Source organism: Cebus imitator, unplaced genomic scaffold (assembly GCF_001604975.1).
Source record: "Cebus imitator isolate Cc_AM_T3 unplaced genomic scaffold, Cebus_imitator-1.0 Scaffold0, whole genome shotgun sequence".
In the NCBI taxonomy this organism is placed as follows: Eukaryota; Metazoa; Chordata; class Mammalia; order Primates; family Cebidae; genus Cebus; species Cebus imitator.
Window position 1 is genome coordinate 3,414,346 of NW_016107315.1, and position 21,489 is coordinate 3,435,834.

The 21,489-nt window shown below is 42.4% G+C and overlaps 1 protein-coding gene across 6 annotated transcripts in view; it reads right to left on the bottom strand.

The window, feature by feature from the left end:
• The window catches only part of DOCK3 (dedicator of cytokinesis 3), a 682,827-nt gene extending 666,285 nt beyond the window's left edge, over positions 1-16,542 (bottom strand). For 5 of the 6 annotated variants that reach the window (XM_017497162.2, XM_017497072.2, XM_017496999.2 and 2 more), the window contains exon 1: positions 16,164-16,263. In XM_017497162.2, coding sequence (XP_017352651.1) covers positions 16,164-16,200 — 37 coding nt within the window. In that variant the 5' untranslated portion in view covers positions 16,201-16,263. Of the gene's footprint in view, positions 1-16,163 lie in introns of all 6 variants that reach the window. The other variant, XM_017497238.2, reaches the window with a different exon arrangement.
• Between the last annotated feature and the right edge of the window lie 4,947 nt (positions 16,543-21,489).

Genomic DNA, 21,489 nt, shown 5'->3' on the forward strand with positions numbered 1-21,489 from the left:
CCTTCCTGACACCTTACACTAAAAGTAACTCCAGATGGATTAAAGACTTAAACATAAGACCTAACACCATAAAACCCTAGAAGAAAACCTAGGCAAAACCATTTAGGACATAGGCGTAGGCAAGGACTTCATGACCAAAACACCAAAAGCATTGGCAACAAAAGCCAAAATAGACAAACGGGACCTAATCGAACTCCACAGCTTCTGCAAGGCAAAAGAAACAGTCAATAGAGTGAATCGGCAACCAACAGAATGGGAAAAAAAATTTTTGCAGTTTACCCATCTGACAAAGGGCTGATATCCAGAATTTACAAAGAACTAAAACAGATTTACAAGAAAAAAACAAGCCCATTCAAAAGTGGGTGAAGGATATGAACAGATACTTTACAAAAGAAGACATACATGAGGCCAACAAACATATGAAAAAATGCTCATCATCACTGGTCATTAGAGAAATGCAAACCAAAACTACATTGAGATACCATCTCACATCAGTTAGAATGGCGATCATTAAAAAATCTGGAGACAACGGATGCTGAAGAGGATGTGGAGAAATAGGAACACTTTCACACTGTTGGTGAGAGTGTAAATTAGTTCAACCATTGTGGAAGACAGTGTGGCAATTCCTCAAGGACCTAGAAATAGATACTCCATTTGACCCAACAATCCCATTACTGGGTATATATCCAAAGGATTATAAATCGTACTATTATAAAGGCACATGCACAGGTATGTTCATTGCAGCACTGTTTAGAATAGCAAAGACCTGGAACCAACCCAAATGCCCATCCATGATAGACTGGACAAAAAAAAATGTGGCACATATACACCATGGAATACTATGCATCCATAAAAAACGATGAGTTTGTGTCCTTTATAGGGACATGGATGAATCTGGAAGCCATCATTCTCAGCAAACTGACACAGGAACAGAAAATCAAACACCACATGTTCTCACAGGCAGGTGTTGAACAAGGAGAACACATGGACACAGGGAGGGGAGCATCACATACTGGGGTCTGTTGGGGGGGAATAGGGGAGGGACAGCAAAGGGTAGGGAGGTTGGGGAGGGATAAAATGTGGAGAAATGCCATAGGTAATGGGGGGGATGGAGGCAGTAAACCGCATTGCCATGTATGTACCTATGCAGCAATCCTACATGTTCTGCACATGTACCCCAGAACCTAAAGTGTGTGTGTGTGTGTGTGTGTGTGTGTGTGTATATATATATATATATATATATATATATATATATATATATATATACATACATATGAAGGCCAATAATAAAGAAAGTTACATTTAAAAGAAAATATCAGCTGGGTGTGGTGGCTCATACCTGTATCCCAGCACTTTAAAAGGCCGAGGCAGGCAGATCGCCTGAGGTCAGAAATTTGAGACCAGTCTAGCCAACATGGCGAAACCTTGTCTCTACTAAAAATATAAAAGTTAGCTGGGAGTGGTGCATGCACTTATAATCCCAGCTACTTGGGAGGCTGAGGCAGGAGAATCGCTTGAACCTGGGAGGCGGAGGTTGTAGCGGGCCAAGACTACACCACTGCACTCCAGCCTGGGCAACAAAGTGAGACTCTGTCTCAAAAAATAATTAATAAATAAATGAAAATAACAATAGTCCTACTTGAATTACAGGTTCACTACAACAGATGATTCACATTCTCCAAGCACTTTGTATAGTATGTGGCAACCAGCTATCCAACAACAGTTTTGAAGCCATGAATCCTTCAAAACTGTTTCACCACATGGAGACCAAGCACTTTGCATTAAAAGACAAGGCTTTGGAGATTTTCAAAAGAAAAAAATAGTAAACACGAAAAACAGAAGCAATTACTGAAGGTCACCACTTCATCAAATGTGTCTGCACTTGTACCACCATTCTTAGTGGCTAACCACATCACTAAAACTAAGAAGTCCTTTACTACTGGTGAAGAGTTGATCCTGCCTGCTGCTGAGGACATTTGTCAGGAACCTTTAGGAGAGGCTGCAGTTCAAAAGGTGGCACATGTTCCTCTTTCGGCTAGCACCATAATTAGACAAATTGATAAAAGAGCGGAAGATATTAAGGTACAACTGTTAGGATTAATTAGTCATTGTGGTACACAATCCAGGTTGACAAATATAGCAACGTTGACAAGGCAACAATGCTTGTTTCTGTGCAATATATTTCTCAGGAAGATGCACATAAGGATATGTTGTGTGCACCTTCGCTGCCAACCAGTACCACAGCTGCAGAACTATTCAAGTCTTTGAACAATTACATACAAGGAAAACTGAATTAGTAATTTTGTGTCAGTATATGCATAGATGGAATGCCTGCCATGACGGGACAGCTTTCTAGTTTCATTACTCAAGTCAAAGAGGTCACTGCTGAATAAAAGTCTATAAACTGTGTCAAAAAATGTTGGCTGAGGCAGGAGAACTGCCTGAACCCAGGAGGTGGAGGTTGCAGTGAGCCAAGATCATGCCACTCCGCAACAGCCTGGGAGACAGAGCAAGACTCCGTCTCACAATAAATAAAATTTTTAAAAAAGACAAAATATGCCACCTGAACTTAACATTTTGCAAGATGTGATTAAAATTATCAACCACATTAAAGTACATGCCCTTAGCTCATGTCCATTCGTGTAGCTCTGTGAGGAGATGGACACAGAGCATACATGTCTTCTCTTATATACAGAAGTGAGATGGCTTTCTAAAGATAGATCACTGGCCAGAATTTTTGAGTTATAAGAGCAGCTCCAATGATTTCTTTTAGAAATACAGTCAGTCACCACTGGCAGCATATTTCAGTGACACAGAATGGGTCACAAACTGCTTACTTGTGTGACATATTCAACCTACTCAATATGTCACTTCAGGGGCAAACAACACCATGTTCAAGTCAGCAGATAAAGTGGCTGCATTTGAACCAAAACTAGAATTATGGGGGCGATAAGTGAACACTGGGATTTAGCAAAGAGTTTTTGTTTTGTTTTGAGACGGAGTCTCACTCTGTTGCTAGAGTGCAGTAGCGCAATTTCGGCTCACTGCAACCTCCGCCTCCCAGGTTCGAGCAATTCTCCTACTTCAGCCTCTCAAGTAGCAGAGATTACAGACACACGCCACTATGCCCAGCTAATTTTTTATATTTTTAGTAGAGATGGGTTTCACCATGTTGGCCAGTCTAGTCTTGAACTCCTGACCTCAAGTGATCCACCCGCCTTGGCCTCACAAAGTCCTGGGATTATAGGCATGAGCCGCTGCACCCAGCCTTTTATTTATTTGTTTGTTTATTTGTTTGACGATCGAGTCTCACTCGGTTGTCCAAGCTGGAATGCAGTGGCACAATCTCGGCTCACTGCAGCCTCCATCTCCCAGGTTCAAATGATTTTCCTGCCTCAGCCTCCCCAGTAGCTGGGATTACAGGTGTGCACCACCATACCCAGCTAATTTTTGTATTTTTAGTAGCAATAGTTTTCACCACATTGGCCAGGCTGGTCTCAAACTACTGACCTCAGGTGATCCACCCGCCTCAGCCTCCCAAAGTGCTGGGATTATAGGTGTGAGCTACCGCCCTTGGCCAGCAGAGATTTTAAGAGACTGAGCTAGGGCCTTCTTCCTTCCAGCTGGTGCATGATCACCTATCTCAGCTTTCAAAAGAGTCTGAGCATTACTTCCCAACCACAAAAGACCCCCAAACTCAGAAGGAATGGATCCACAACCCATTTGTGAATAAATCAGGTGAATCAATTTTGTCCATGGTAGAAGAGGATCAACTGCTTGAGATCACAAATGATGGGAGCATTAATAGTATGTTTGGGGCCGGGCACAGTGGCTCACATCTGTAATCCCAGGTGTGATTACTTTGGAAGGCCAAGGCGGATGGATCATGAGGTCAAGAGATTGAGATCATCCTAGCCAACATGGTGAAACCCCATCTCTACTAAAAAATACAAAAATTAGCTGGATGTGGTGGCACACATCTGCAGCCCCAGCTACTCGGGAGGCTGAGGCAGAAGAATTGCCTGAACCCGGGAGGTAAGATTCTGTCTCAAATAATAATAATAGTATGTTTAGGATCACTTCAAATCTCCATACATTCTGGATTAAAGTCAAGGCAGAATATCCTGAGATTGCCACAAAAGCACTGAAAAGCCTGCTTCCATTTCCAACATCCTATCTTTGTGCAGCAGGGTTTTCTGCAGTGAGAGCAACCAAAATGAGATTAAGGCACAGACTGGAAATAAGCAACACACTTCTGGTGTCACTGTCTTCCATCATCCCCAGATGGGACCATCTAGTCGCAGGAAAACAAGTTCAGGGCTCCCACTGATTCTACATTATGGTGAGTTGTCAAATTATTTCATTATATATTACAATGTAACAAAAATAGAAATAAAGTACACAATAAATGTAATGCACTTGAATCATCCTGAAGCCATCCCGTCTGTGGAAAAACTGTCTTCCACAAAACCAGTCCCTGGTGTCAAAAAGGTTGGGGACTACTGTATAAAGCATTAATATTCAAAAACTATAAAGAACTCCTACAACTCAACAACAACAAAAAAAAAAACTCAATTAGAAAATGGGCAAGGCAGCTGGGCGTGGTGGCTCACGCCTGTAATCCCAACACTTTGGGAGGCCGAGGTGTGCAGATCACCTGAAGTCGGGAGTTTGGGACCAGCCCGTCTGACATACAGAAACCCTATCTCTACTAAAAATACAAATTAGCCAGGAGTGGTGGCACATGCTTATAATCCCAGCTACTCAGGAGGCTGAGGCAGGAGAATCACTTGAACCCAGGAGGTGGAGGTTGCAGTGAGCCAAGATCACACCATTGCACCCCAACCTGGGCAACAAGAGCAAAAGTCCATTTCAAAAAAAGAAAATGGGCAAGGCTTTGCAGGCGCCACTGCCCGCTAGACCTCCCTGCCACCAGCCATGGTCAACCCCACCATGTTCTAGGCCACAGACAGCCCTTGGACCACGTCGCCTTTGAGCTGTTTGCAGACAAAGTTCCAAAGACAGCAGAAAACTTTCATCCTTTAAGCGCTGGAGAAAAAGAATTTGGTAGTAAGGGTTCTGCTTTCATAGAATTATTTCAGGATTTTTGTGTCAAGTCCAGCTGCAAGGAGCTTTGATGAGAACTTCGTCCTGAAGCATACACTCACTGGAACTAACAATTTTCCTATGGATGTCAGTGAGGAAGAAACAAATATCCCTGTATTAACATCATAACCATCATAACCACTTGTTTGTATTAATAACGTCAAATCACTAGAAATTCAGTTAAACAACTGATACTAAAGAAGCGGTAGTAGGGGACGTTTTACTTTTATCATGCTTGAGGATTTACTCCTCTCAAGCATGTATCAATTTTGAAATTTTTCAAAATGCAAGTATGTGGAGGAAATAATACCCTATGCTAACAAAGATGCAGAAAACAAGTACCCTCACTGTCCTAGAGGACAATTTGGCAACAGTTAATTTCAAACACCCAACTGCTCAAAAGTAGGAAAGTAAGTAAAGGATAGTATATCTGTGTTACAGTACAGCAGTCTTAAAAGAGTGAAGAATCCAGATATAAGAACATGTTCAAAGTATGACAGACTTAAAAGTAGATTGCAAAACAGTATAAGCAGTATAGTTCTAAATTTATTTTAAATGCCTACTTAAACGAATATACAAAAAAAACTAAAAAGTTATGCTAATGCGTTGAGAGGGGTTATCTAGGTAACAAAAATAAGAGATCACCCTTATGTTCTTTTCGTATGTTTTTCTACATTTACTGACATTTCTGTAATGACATAGATCTTATATAATCAGAAGGAAATGTTACATAGAAAAATAAAAAGCTCAAATGTATTCAAGATATTGAATTCACAGTATAGAAAAGACTAGATATGTCATATTTTAGAAAAAATTCTAAAAAAATAGATAAAATATCTTCTTGGTGCTCTTAAAGGTTTAACCTTGAGTTCCCTGGAAAAGTCACTCATCTAAAACACAGCATTCCCTAAAGATGTCAAACAAAAGGGGTATTGTCGGGATAGGTTCAAACTGCATCCTAATTACCTGCTGCAAGAGTTCTGGATCACTGTTGTGATGACTGTGAAACTGTAGGTGAGAGAGTGGGATTCATACTGGAATCCTAAGGCTCCCACTCAAAATCTGTCATTTGAACTTAGCCACAGGCAGTAAATCTCTCTGACAGGCTCAAGAAAGAGAAAGGCCAAGAGAAAAAGGAAGTATACTCATGATGTCACAAATTTCTAACAATCAAATATTATTAGATTTACAGCCTGCCTTTTAAAATACTGTGAGGATTGATAAAGCAAAATAAAATTATTCACTAGGTTGGACTCTTAATTAAGCATTGACCAGTCACTCACTATGAACTAGGTCCTGCTGATACAAACATGAAGACAAAGTTCCTTATCCTCAAGAAACTCAGTCCCTGAGATAGAGATGCAATTAAATACGATCTAAAGGGATAAATACCATACTAGAGGTTGGTACCAACTGCAGTAGAAGCAGCAATGCTTATTTATATCAGGCAGAGCTGGAAAAGGCATAAAAAAGAGATGACGTTTGAGCTTTTTTTCAGTTGACATTCCCCAAGCAGAGAAAGGGAATCATGGGATTCCAATGATATAACACCACCCTGAGTACAGCAATAAAGGTAGAAACATTATAGTCCCGTCTGGAAAAGGGTGAATTATCCAGTATATCTAGAGTGTAGAAAATGTGGAGAGAGCCTGGGCACATCCCAGCTCTTTGTGAGGTCAAGGCAGGCAAATTACTTGAGGTCAGGAATTCAAGCCCTGCCTGGCCAACATGGTAAAACCCCATCTCTACTAAAAATACACACAATAAAAAAAAAAAGTTAGCTGGGTGTGGTGGCATGGGCCTGTAGTCCCAGCTACTCGGGAGGCTGAGGCAGGAGAATCGCTTCAACCCAGAAGGCAGAGGTTGCGGTGAGCCAAGATTGCACCACTGCACTCCAGCCTGGGTGACAGAGTGAGCCACCACTGTGGGGAGAGGAAGGCAGGGGAGGGAAGGGGAATTCAGAAACAAAACTCAAGAAAGGTTTAGCAGCACCCTGCCTCCTGTAGACGAACATGAAAAGGAAGTTATTATCTTTCCAATGCTGATATTTCTTTCTCACTCCCCATGCTTTAATAAGTCCACACAGACCTTTTAGCAGCAACTTTCCCCCTTAAAACACCATAGCCATGAATTAAGGCTAAGGAGCCCAACCTAACCCCAAACATTATCTAGTTCACAAAGGTGGCACAGCTGGCACAATCACAAAATGTTCATACAAATAGTCTGCATCCAAATCACAACACTGCAAACACTACTTGTTTACACACATTTTTTTTTTTTTGAGACGGAGTTTCGCTCTTGTTACCCAGGCTAGAGTGCAATGGCGCAATCTTGGCTCACCGCAACCTCCGCCTCCTGGGTTCAAGCAATTCTCCTGCCTTAGCCTCCCGAGTAGCTGGGACTACAGGCATGTGCCACCATGCCCAGCTAATTTTTGTATTTTTAGTAGAGAAATGGGGTTTCACCATGTTGACCAGGATGGTCTCAATCTCTTGACCTTGTGATCCAACCGCCTCGGCCTCCCAAAGTGCTGGGATTATATGCGTGAGCCACCGCGCCCGGCCTTGTTTACACACTTGTTTATTAGCCACTTGGAAAAACACAGAAGGCACGCTTATCAATTGCGTAAAGGTTCAAAGAAAAGATGGTAAAATCTTGAATCACATATTTAAGCTTCAAAAAGATTTGACAGGTTGTACTCATGAGCCAAATACAGTGGTTAAAATGTTAACAGAAATATAAAATATTTTTTAAATAAAACTAAAATTTTATATTTCTGTTTAATATCAATCACGGAAGTTCAAGATGGAGGGGATATAGCTTGACTTCAGTTCATATGAAATAAAACCTAGAATTTAGTTGTTATAAATTCAATATGAGCAATCAGTGTGAAATGGCAGCCCGAAAGTCAGTCTTTGTGCCACATTAACAAACATGTCCAATTTGATGCTACATATGTGTGTGTAAAACCTTCTACCAGCCTGGGTCTGAGGTATATCTGCCAAGAATACAAAGAAGGCTGGGTGCAGTGGCTCACACCTGTACTCCCAACACTTTAGGAGGATCACTTGAGATTAGGAGTTCAAGGCTAGGCTGGAACACACGGTGAAATCCCATCTCTATTAAAAACACAAAAATTAGCCAAGTGTGGTAGCATGCACCTGTAATCCCAGCTACTCAGGAGGCTGAGGCACAAGAATCGCTTGAACCTGGGAGGCAGATGTTGCACTGAGCTGAGATTGCGCCACTGCACTCCATACTGGGGTGACAGGGCATGGCTCCATCTCAAAAACATAAAACAAACAAACAAAGATAAGCATCACATAATCCCTACTTCTCTTTATTTATTTATTTTTTTTTAATGGAGTCTCGCTCTGTTGCCTAGGCTGGAGTGCAGTGGCACAGTCTTGGCTAACCGCAGCCTCCCCCTCCCGGGTTCACATGATTCTCCTGCCTCAGCTTCCTGAATAGCTGGGATTATAGGCACACATCACCACACCTGGCTAATTTTTGTATTTTTAGTAGAGACACGGTTTCACCATGTTGGTCAGGCAGGTCTTGAACTCCTGACCTCGTGATCTATCCTCCTCGGCCTCGCAAAATGCTGGGATTACAGGCGTGAGCCACCATACCTGGCCCCATAATCCCTACTTTTAAAGCATGTTTTTTTAAACTATGGCTCACAAAATCAATTGAGTTGTCACCAATATTTTTTAATAAAAATAAACAGAAAATATTGGCATATACTGCACAAAGGACACAGTAAAAGTACCATATCATTAAACTTTTAACTTTTTCGTACATATGAATAAATGCACATAATACACACATATAAAATAACAATTTTTTTTTTTTGAGATGGAGTCTCACTCTGTCGCCCAGACTGGAGTGCAGTGGCGCGATCTCGGCTCACTGCAACCTCCCCTTCCTAGGTTCAAGCGATTCTCCTGCCTCAGCCTCCCGAGTAGCTAGGATTAGAAGGGTACACCACCGCATTCAGCTAACTTTCATATTTTTAGTGGAGACAGGGTTTCACCATGTTGACCAGGCTGGTCTCGAACTCCTGATCTCAAGTGATCCACCCAACTAGGCCTCCCAAAGTGCTGGGATTACATAAGTAAGCCACTGCGCACAAAGATAACAATTTTAAATGTATTTCTTATTGTAGGTCATAGTCAAAAGTTGGAAAGACATTAGTTTAATGGAAGAGGATAAGGTTAATGTAACACTATAAAGCACAAAGTATAACAAGATTTAATACAGAATAAAATATATCTGGTTGGAGAAAGAGAGGGGTAGGGCCAAGAATCTAGGACAGGATTTACAGAGATAACAATATATGAGAGAAGTCTTGGCAGGCTGGAAATAATTTAAGAAATGAAGACATGGGGGAAAGGCACTCTATGTAGAAGGAACAATATGAACAAAGACATGATGCAGCAAATAAGTGTTTAACGATCCTGGCACATGGCAGCACTAGTTTTAAGTTAAGTACAAACAGAAGAACCTTGGGGAAGTTCAGTTTGGCTAAAGGGTAAAGTACAAACAGGTCAGTGGATGAGGCTGAACATGCAAATTTGAACCATAACATGAAAGTACTAGACATATGATAAACACACCCAATGAATGCTAGCTATTCCAACTAGTCTTAGCTCTAGGGCCTTAAACCATATTATCTGTAAGATTTCTTAGAGTTCTAAAATTTATTACTTACTGAAGAGCTATGATGCAAGTTATTCATATGCAAGCACAGAACAAGGAATTATAAGAAACTACAGGGAGTCATTATTATACTCAATAAGAATGTTCTCATACAGCTAACAATAAAATGGACTAACCCAAAATGTGGTGAGGGCACTGGCAATAGATATGTTTGAATATAGGCCAAATACATATCTGTTGAAGGTATCGCACTAAACAGTACTATCAAGTTCTGTTTTATCACACTCTAATTCTTCTATCATGTTGGTTCTCACTTATTAGCAAGAGCTCATGAATGAGTTCCAAAGGGAGAGGGAGAATCAGATTGAAGCACGAGGATGTGATTTTAATCCGTTGTAGATAAGCAGGAAAACAGGAAGCTTCTGAATGACAATTTCCCAACATAGTAATTATCTTTACTAGAGTATCCTAAGGTGTGATACAGTAAATCAACTGCAGGTACTTAGGCCACAGCTAAAATAATTTGGTAATGTATAAAAAAATTTTTTAAGGTTTCCAGTGCCTTTATGTGAAAAAAAAAAACTTGCTTTCCATGCAAAATCTGTCAAGAGGGGGTATGCAAGACACTTAAATGCATAATCATAAACAGGTTTGTTCATTACATTAAAAGTGTAACATTGGAATTCAAATCATAATACAGCATATCCAATAATGTTTACATATTGGGAATAATTTCAGATCATTCTTAAAGAATAAAAACAAAAATTCAAAAAGATTCAAAATACAAGCTATTAAAAATTAAAATTTAGCACCAATGTAAAAATATGGTATGATGATAAAGTACTTTCAACCTCAATGACCACTCTTTTGACTGTCGTGCGTCAGAATGTGTCTAATAATACCACACAGAAATAGGTGCCATGTTTACAATTTAGCTTAATGTTTCTAAAGCATATTCTAACACTGCATGATAAAATGAACTAGAAATCTGAAGTCTACTCAACAGACTTAAAATGATTAAAAACTTTAACATAAGACCCAAAACTATGTATCTACTAAAAGAAAACATAGGGAAAATGCTTCAGGACATTCATCTAGGCAAAGATTTTATGACTAAGACCTCAAAAGCACAGGCAACAAAAACAAAAAAAGACAAGTGGGGATACATTAAACTAAAAGCTTCTGCACAGCAAAGGAAACAAACAGAGTAAACAGACAACCTACAGAATAGGAGAAAATATTTGCAAACTATTTATCTGATAAGGAACTAATATGCAGAACATACAAGGAACTCAACAGCAAAACCAAATAATCCCATTAAAAAGTAGGCAGCAGGCTGGGCGCAGTGGCTCATGCCTGTAAACCTGCCACTTTGGGAGGCCAAGGAGGGAGGGTCTCTTGAGACCAGGAGTTCAAGACCACCCTGAGCAAAATAGTGAGACCTAGTCTCTACAAAAAATTTAAAAATTAGCTGGGCGTGGTGGCATGGGCCTGTTGTCCTAGCTACTGGAAAGGACAGCTTGAGCCCAGGAGTTCAAGGTTACTGTGAGCTATGATCATGCCATGGCACACTAGCCTGGGTGACAAAGCAAGACCCTGTCTTAAAAAAAAAAAAAAAAAAAAAAAAAAAAGCCAAGTACGGTGGCTCATGCCTGTAATCCCAGCACTTTGAGAGGCCAAGGCAGGTGGATCACTTGAGGCCAGGAATTCGAGACCAGCCTGACCAATATGGTGAAACCCTGTCTCTACTAAAAATACAAAAAAATTAGCCAGGCATGGTGGTGCGTACCTATAGTCCCAGCTACTCAGGAGGCTGAGACAGGAGACTCTCCTGAACCCAGGAGGTAGATGTTGCAGTGGGCCGAGATTGTGCCACTGTACTCCCCCATAGGCATCGCTGCAAGACTCTGTCTAAAAAAAAAGACAAAGAAAAGAAAAAAAAGTCCAATACAGAAATAAAATTCCTTAAGTATGTCTCATGTTTCAAGCCAGAGGCATATACTACTGACAAATTCCTTTCAGAGGACATGATATAATAAAACAATCTGTAGCTTAGAATCTCAAAGTCCTAGGTTCAAATCTCAACTCAGCACTTAAGTACCTTAGATCAGTCACTTAATTTCTCTTACATAAGGCTTCTTTCTCATCTGTTTAAAAAAGAGAGGAGAGGTGGTGATAGAGTGTAAAGCTCAAGTAGAATCACGAATGTGGAAGTTCCCCATAAACAGTAAACATAAACATAAGACATCAAGCACTTCCTCACTTTTCAGAACAAAATAAAGTGATAGGTATCTTTCCTACCCCTTGTGGATGTCTTTACCTCTAAAGGGATATTGGGGCCCTTCCAGAGGTTGTAAAGGTTGGGCTTCCCTCATTGAATTAATAACTAAAGAGCACACTGCCTTCAGACTATTTTGGGGAGTTCTAGTCCATTTGCCAACAGATTTACTCAAATTCTGTGAACACTAGTTCTTTCAGATCTGATTTCAAGGATCTATTCCCTCCCACCTTCAGATTCTTTTCCTGTACCACGGTATCTTTACAAGTTTCTTTTAAGGACTCAGGGTTTTGTTGTTTTTGACTTTTTTTAAGTGCTTTTCCTCCCTTTCTGTGGAAACCCAAGCAAAAGGAAATTAGATAAAAGTAATGCATAAAATGTGTATTACTTTTTAAATAGGAAAAAATAAATATAATATTACAAAACTAAAATAACATCTTCAGACTGGTAACATGAACATTTTTTCATGTTCTGTTCAAAGGGATTAAGAAAAAATAAGCAATAAATGTTCTGAATTATTTAAACATTTCCCATAGCTGGGCACAGTGATCACAGGGTGACTCGGGAGGCCAAGGTGGGAGGACAGCTTGAAGCAAGCAGCTTGAGGCCAGCCTGGACAACACAGCAAAACTGCATCACTAAAAAATATTTTTTTAATTAACATTTCAAAATTAGCCAGGCAAGGTGGTAAACACCTGTAGTCCCAACTACTTGGGAGACTGTGGCAGGAGGATCACTTGAGCCCAGGAGTTCAAGGCTGCAGTCAACTATGATCATGCCACTGCATTCCAGCCTGGGGGGTGACAAGAGCAGTACCCCATCTCTCAAAAAAAAAAAACTGCCTCATGACAGCAGCAGAATAAACAAGATAACCTTCTGAAGCAGCTTCCACTTTTAAGACGTCAAACTAATACACACGTACTCAAACCTTTACTGCTTTTCTATTCAAGGAGTTTAATTACAAATATTCTTGTTTTAAAAATTGTTGGTGTTTGCTGTTCCTGCTACTAGAGGGTGAGAAAAGTATCTTCTTGGCTTTCGTTTTCTACTTTTGGTACTTTGGGTACAGTCAGTATAGGGAAAGACAGGTGTTTCACAAAAATAGCTGGATTTTTCTCACCTAATACACTTTAGAGCAGGAAACTTCTTGGAAAGGTAGAATAAAGAATGGAAGGATGCAGGACTTTCCAAGCATTCATGGCAACAGAAAAGAAAGCAGAGATTCTCTAAGAGGGAAAGAGACATGAGAAGTCAAAACATGAGTGAACGAGTTCAGTAAAGAACAGTCCCTTACAATACCAGAGAAAGAGAGCAAGACAGTCAAGTATATCACAAAATACTGCCCACTACCAAGAAGAAAATTAAGGGAAATATACAATCGCTGAAGGACAAAAAAAAATTAACAACGTTTGGGATCCAGTTTCTTCATCTGTGTGATAATGATAACATTAAGACTATTCTGGGAATTGACATGAGGTTACCTAAGTGAGAGTCCCTGGCACACTGACAGGCTTATCATTGACCCTCAGAAAAGGATAATGTCCTCCCCACTGCCTAAAGTCACTCACAGAATATTACAATGGAAAGGGGAGCTCAGTCATCACCTCATCCTAAATGAATAAACCAAATAATTCAGTCATGTTATAACTGGTACAGAATTCCTATATTATAAAAAATTGAATAAGACACTACAGGATCTCAAACACAAATGAACAGCTGCAATGGAAAAAAACCTTTTGTACTGCTGCAACAGGGGACTCCTTCCCTCACTAAAATCAGGGCAAAAGGAGGCCTTCCACAAATTTCTCCAAATCGGTAGGAAGTGAAGTGTAAGGGGTTTCCCTCCTTGCTGTACAATTGATTATAGGTTGACAAACAGAGACAGAAATCTGTGCTCCCAGTTAGTCATAAAAATCAAAGCTGAAACTCAAAACATTTTCTCACAGGAACAATGATAATGGTTACATTTTCAAGCTAGCCCTCATAGCAATTAAATGATGCAGCAAAATGCCATTTTAATTAACTACTTTTCTCATAAGCATAATGTATAAGCTACCTTATAAAGTGGATTTTATGAAAAGGCCTAGAAGTGTAGCCCTAACATCCTTATGAAAAAAAAAAATGTGTCCTCAGTTTTAAACAATTTACAGAAAAACTTTTAGATCATAACTAAAGAAGGGACAGTAGAAGAAGACTGTGAGATAAGTAGGGGAGAGAGTTGTTTGGTTTGGTAGAAAGGGCATGTAAATGATACTAAACCAGAGCTGCTATGAAAATGCCTTCTGTGCAACTGTCTCTCTCATTTAGCAAGCATTTAAGCCCTTCCCTGAGCCCAATGCTGTGGCCCTCCAAAGGGAATAACAATTTTTTTAAAGCTAAACACACGGTCCCAGGAATGCAAGAATTGCATTGCATCTTCCCGAGTAAATCACACACCAAATCTAACGGCTTTGAGATTCACATATACCTATCTTGATTACCTTGCATTGGCTCTGTCTCAGAACGAACACACTTAGTGTTATGTCTAAATACTAAGGGGAAAAAAGAAACTAACGCTTATTAAGCATTCAGTATGTTCTCATTTCACTTTCACAACCCTGTACGATAGGTAAACATTATCCCCAATTTATACATTAAGAAAATGATGTTAAATTACTTGCCTACAACACCAGTAAAGAGAAGCTAGGACTCTGGATTCCACTTTGTCCACTACTCAAGGGCTCCTCCCCCGCTAAAAAATCAACCATAGGGTGCCACTGGAGAGTTGACCACTCATATCAATTGCTTGTTATTCTAGTTAAGCAGTTCTAGGAGTGAGTTATGGAGAAGATAAACCACCAACTCCTCATTTCACAAAATCAACTCAGTATTCAGGGAGTACTCTAAGAAAAGAAGTAAAATGTCCCCAGAGGTGAATACCAACTCTTCACATCATTTCCCAATTCCTTCTCAATAGAGACTCTAGGACTAGAGCTCCCTTTATCACCACCATCCTAGCATAGCTAATTGTTTCAGAAAGTTACCTTTTAAAACAAGATTTTCTACTAGAATAGAAGACCTCTCTGCTGGTCCTTAAATTTAAATAAATTCCATTTTCACATGATAACCTGCCTGATAGCATTCCAAAACATTCGTTGCCACTGCAGTTTCAAGTTATTTTGTAGTGAATTGTGAACTACATCTTGATTAAATTGCAGTAAAGATGGGAAACAAAAAATCATGTTTAGAATGATTTCCTATCTAAAATTTTCCATTATGAGTTTAGGAAAAACAAAACCTGTACACTCAACATTTTAAATCTGCTTCTAACTAAACAAGATGATAGGTGATGCAATGAGGTTTAACTCTATCATGTAATTGCCACAAAATACTAACACTGCAAAAGTAAACCATTCAATACTTTACTGAACATTCTTTTTGAAGAAGTTGAATACTGTAAGAATTATTTAGCTTCTGGAGTTTAACACAACTGATAAAAAGGGGTTTCTAAGAGGAATAGGGTCTCTCATCTGAAAACAAGGTTTTTTTTAAAAACAAAACCATGTTATAAAATACTTAACATTTACACATGTCCAAAAACATTTCCCATTGTAAAGTATTATTTCTAATACCAAAGGCAAAAAAATTAAAACAGATCAAATATTTGCAATTAAATGTCCAAATTTTTGAATTGGGAAAATGATGTCAACGTTTTTCATCCGTTTTCTTGTAAGGTTCCAGTACAAAAATAAACAGCCATCGGGCTCATCAATTCAGGTGCGTAAACTCATTAAAATCGAGCTTTTGGAGCGAAGAAAACACATTCCCAGAATTTGTCTTCTCGGGTAAAACTGCCCGGTGGCCCACACCAGGAACCTCAGGCAACTGCCCGGGCCTTGCCCACCCCGACCGCGGGCCGCACCTGCCAAGGCCGCACCGCCAGCGCCCCCTGCCGCCCTCTCTGCACACAGAGACCCGCGCCCACCCCCGCACCCGCCCCCACCCCGCGCTCGCCCAGCGCAGAGGCCGCGCAGCCTGCGGGCAGGGGCGGGGGCACGAGGGTGCGAATCCAGGCGTGGCCGGGAGGTGGCCGCGTCCCCCAGAACCTCCGCCACCGCCAGACCGGAGCCTCACCTACCTACGCCGTATTTCTCCTCCTCCGTGGGGGTCCACATGGCCGGGCCGGGCCGGGTACGGCCCCGCGGGCGCGGCGACCGGGCGACAACGCGGCGGGGACGGCCGCGGGCCAGGCTGTGGCGCACCGCGAGCCGAGGCGGGGGCGGTCAGGCGGCGCGGGGCAGTGGGCGGCGCATCCCTCACAGGCCGTACGGGATGCTGCCGCCACCCCCGCCACGTCTGGACCGCGAGGATCCGCGGGTGGCCCAGCAGCCCCAGGCGGCGCGGGCGAGGGCTCGCCACCTGTCCGTCGCCGCTGCTCCCGCGCCGCCGCTCGCTTCCTCACAGCTCCGCCGCCTGGCTCCCGGCGCCGCCGCGGCTCGGCTCGCCCCAGCGGGCTCGCGGGACGGCGGCGCATGCGCCACTCCCTGCCGCGCAGGGGCTCGCGCCACCCGGGCTCGCGCCGTCCCGAGCCCGCGCGCGAATCCACGAGCCGCTGCTGCGCGCAGCGGAGGGAAATCTGCTAGAGGCGATTGGACTGGCTAGCCCCGGGCAGGCTTCTCCCCCGATCTGGTGCCCTCAGCTGCAGCAAACTAAGGAGGGGGCGAGGCCGGTCAGGTGGGCGACTCCCTCTATCGGGAATCCTCACTCGCTTCCGCTTCCAGTGCCTCCTTCCTGCGCCCAGAGATGGCCACGAGCCTTCTGGTCAGAGAGGGGAGATCTGGAGAAGGAGGAGACGACACCATTTTCAGACCCATCCCAGTGTCACCCACAGTGCTGTCGGAATGGTCCCTGGAGCCACCCTGTGCATTCCCAGGGCCCGCAGGGTGGACTCGCCACGAGGGAACCAGGTGGGGTACACTCGTGCCCCTCTCTCCCGGATGCCGTTTGGTCTGAGGCCGCTGACACCTCCTGGGTTCTTGCTTCTTTGAGTTGGCCTGAGTGGCGAATGTTTGGGACCAGAACAATCACAGCCACCTTGCTAGTAAGGAGAACTTCACTGGGCCCTGGGGATTCCTACCCGGGACTCGGCCCCTGCTGCTCCTGGGTGTCTACCTCCCTTGGAGCCCTGAGTGCTGACCCCTACCAGAAACTTTCACCTTCTCTCTCCTCCCAAAGAATCCATTCATGAATCCATTCATTCTGATGCCTGTAAATGTCACCCTGTGGCCCCCAAGTCAACCACTTACCAAAGGCCAGGAACTGCAGGACTTCTTTCCACCTATGTTTGGACCACAATGTGTTCCCAACTCTAATCCCCGCAGATTCACTCATCTCTGTCACTAGCACTTCTAAGTCAAAACCCTGGTGTCATCCTTCACTAGCACTCTCAGACACCCCCACTCTTCAAAACCCAGCTCAGCCCCTCACCTCCAGGAAGCCTGCCCTGACCCATAGGCTCCTTTCCTTCTTTGTATGGAATTGGAGCTATGTTCAGTTTGTCTTATTTCCCTTGTAAGACTCCCAGAAGGCAAGCTCCAGACTAATACAAGAATACCTTGTAATCTATAGAGCTTGTTGATTCTTCTTTTAAAGTGTCATGATTGGTAACTCCTCTCAGGCCTGATTATGCTCCCCTAGGTTATGGCCACCACTTCCCACCTTCCAGTCTTTAGGCTCCTCCCCTCACTAATCATAGCTGCCCACTCCTGCCCAGAAAATGTCCATTCTGTGAATGATAGAATTTCTCTATAGCTAGATACACTTCTTTTCCTGGGCGGCGGAGGGGTCCAAGAACATAGCAAAAGAGGTAAGTGTTCCGGAAAGATAGACCCCTGCCCAGTGGCCACCATGAAAGTATTCTGTGGAATTAAGTCACATTCTTACAAAACTCTCTCCAGGGAGCTATTCAACAAGTGGGGCTGCTCTACGCAGGCCTTCAAGGAACAACCTTAAAGCTCATTTCATCCTCTAATTTCACTCCCTTGTCTGCTGTATGTGATGACAGTCACAGAGCCTAAAGGCCAGTTTTTCCTAAGTTTATACTCATGCTCCCAGTCTGAATCCATCTTAGATGATGGCTTTCCCAGATGAAGAAAATTCTCCATGATTGCACACTATATCCAGGATGGAAGGGGCATTAAACCCAACCAGGAAAGGGAAAAGAAGGGACCAAAGTGAAAAGGAAGGGGTTTACTAAGCCCGGACTTTTACACTCTTGCTGTTTGTACTAAATTTAGATTGTTTTTGTGAGTTGAAGCAAAAGGGCATAGCACACACTGACCTTCAGCAGGACCATGCACCTGCTCTCTTATCCCCCTACCATCTGCTGTGGGCCTTTCCTTCCTCAGGCTCCCAGTCCACTCAACACACCGCATGCGCACCCTTCCAGCATATGAGCTGCCTTCCAGCTTGCTTCTGAAAATCAAGACCCTCAGCACAGTAACCTCCCCTCCTCTCCAACCACTCTTCTTTGTGTTCTCGCCACCACCATGTTCACTGCCTGCTATTTCTCAGGATCCCCAGCTATCATTGTCCCCATCTCCCATTTTCATCCTGACCTTGCTCCACAGGCTCCTGCAGTCCCAGGAAGACCTGTTCTTTTGGTACCCTCATTCCCCCATTCCCTCTCTCTTCCTCCTCTCTCCATCTGACCACAAAGGAGAATCATCCACTCCAAATCCTTTTATTTCAATGTAATTTATTTGATTCTCAGCACCCAAAGGTCTGTGTTCTGACCCTGTCACTCCTGGAAACTACTTTCCCAGAATTCCCCAGGGCCATCCCAACTTCAGACCATTGCCTGATTCTGGCTGGGCCTTTGCATACAGTGTCCCTCAGGCCGTGTCCTCTCCTCTCTTGAAACCCACAGATCTGCATCACACTCCAAGAGCTGTCTCAGGGCGACTTTCCTGAGGAAGTCTTCCCCAACTGTCCTCAGTTCTGCTGGACTTTTCGCACCCATTATGTCCTTTCCTGTAGCACTTACTCATCCCACCCTTCTCCAAGAGATCAAATGGGTCTGCCTCTCACATTGGCAAACATCTGTTTCTTTCTTCAGTGACAAGGATTGTGCTTCAATTATTTTACCCTACTCAGAGACTAACACAGTACCTACCACCTAACATGAATTTAACATACGCCAAGAGTGAATGATCTCCTTGCATGTTTTCTGAGACCATAATGAAATAGGTTGGAAGAAAAAGTGAGATATTTACCTCAGCAAGTCACAGATCTCCAAGCTCAGAAAATCTAATTAATTAGAGTTAATTTATTTGTTATAGACATACTAGTTTTAATTAAAAATTCATTGCAATGTCTTCTTGAGTAGCTATATAAAAGATAAACATGATAGAGCAATTTATCTAAGAAACAAAGAAGTCTCCAAACAGTTTGACTTATCATATCACTGTTACTTTTGGGTTTAACTCATTACCTTTCATGATAAATTGCAACTCAATGAGCAAGGAAGGAATCAAGTTTTCTGCAGGAAATTCATTAAGACTGGTGGCTATTAAAAATAGCCTATACCAAACAAATTTTGTAAATAATTTACAGGAAATGCAGACAGCATCATCTTTTTCTCCTAAATAGAGTTTAAGTTGATCAATAATTTTTTATCATGAGTAAACTCCATAATGGTAAATCCCCCAACACCTTTGGTGAATGATACTGGCTCTCTACAAAGCTCGATGAGATACACTTCATATCTTCTCTCCTTGTTTTCTGCTGCCTAGAGAATCAGACAGCAGCATTTAAGGAGCCAGCCAGTCTGATGACTCAGCTCATAAAACAATGTGTGGCCACAAAGATGATGTTTATCCATGAGCATTCTGGAGGCTCTTGCTACTGAAGTCGGCAAGCAGTGGGTAAGTGGCACATGATGCTCATTCTCAAGAGTTCCTGGCAATGGTGCCAATGCAGCACTCACTTCCCTCTCTCAGCAGTTGATCTCATCTGATGCTCTGTACAAGCAGAATGGTAGAAAAAAACTTCAGAGAAATACAGTGGGTATAGAGGCAATTCCAAACAAAATGCAGGAGATAGTGGTAACATTCTGCCTTCTCTTGATCAGGAGGTGCCAGCAGCTACAGCTTATGCCCATATGAAGCCCAGGGTCAGGTAAATGGAAAGCTCAAGAACATGTTACCCAACTCATCTCTGCCCTTCTGGGTTCCTCAAGTAGTGGGTCTGCTGTTGTTAGTAAAACAGCTGCAGAGCTAGTTTTCTTCGTGGCAGAGAGGAACACCCAAGCTAGTCTCACTTCACCACCACCTTATTTACCCCAAAGCAAACACCTTTTAGGAAGCCTTCTTTCAGAAGGCAGCACTGGAATAAGGGGCCAATTCAAAGCAGATTAACACAAAGTCTGGGCACAGTGGCTTACGCCTGTAATCCCAGCATTTTGGGAGGCTGAGGTGGTGGATCACTTGGGACCAGGAGTTAAAGACCAGCCTAGCCAACATGGTGAAACGCCAACTAAAAATACAAAAATTAGCCAGTCATGGTGGTATGCGCCTGTAGTCCCAGCTACTTAGGAGACTGAGACAAGAGAATCACTTGAACCCAGGAAGCAGAGGTTGCAGTTAGCTGAGATTGCTCCACTGCACTCCAGCCTGGGTGACAAAGTGAGAACGTGTCTGGGAAAAAAAAAAGACAAAGTGAGTTAACACAGAGATGACTGACAAAGTTAGAATGCTTTCAGGTGAAGAGACCTAGTGTCTAAGAAGATATCAGTATTTTGCTTTAAGTTTGGTTACATCTGAGTATCCTTTCAGTAGGGAGGGGATAGGGAAGAGTGTGACAGGAAGACAGATTAAGCAGTGCAATATTTCATTATTTTCCCTAAAATAACAAACTTTAACCATCTGTTCCTATTTTATCAATCCATTCAAAATATTATTAAAATGTGGATTTCTTTCAGTTAGCCAAGATCTTCAAATGAGAAATGGCAAAGCTCCCCTGATTGTAATTCCTGGAGACTGATGTGGCACTTCTGGATGGATTCTAATAAATGAGTCCCACCATGGGAAACACCCCCAGATGTGTCCAGATGTGTCAGAGAATTTTCAGCACTTGCTTTCTGCCCACTCAAAACTGTGCTCTACCTGGATATAGCACCATGCTATATTCTTTTTATTTTTAATCCCTAGCATGCAGGATCTGACACATAATAGTTGCTCAGTAAATATTGTTTGAATGAATACATTAGTAAATGAGTGCTTTTAATGTTTTCCAGAAATTTCTATTTTTGTTCCAATAAGGTTTTTGTTTGCTTGTTTATTTTCTGTCTAGGAAAAAGGGAGGAGATAGAATCCAAAACAAGATACCCCCTGGAAGGAAGGGCAAACACATAGAAACTTGGCATTACCTAGTTCTGTTTCCCTTGAGGAGAAATAATTATGTCC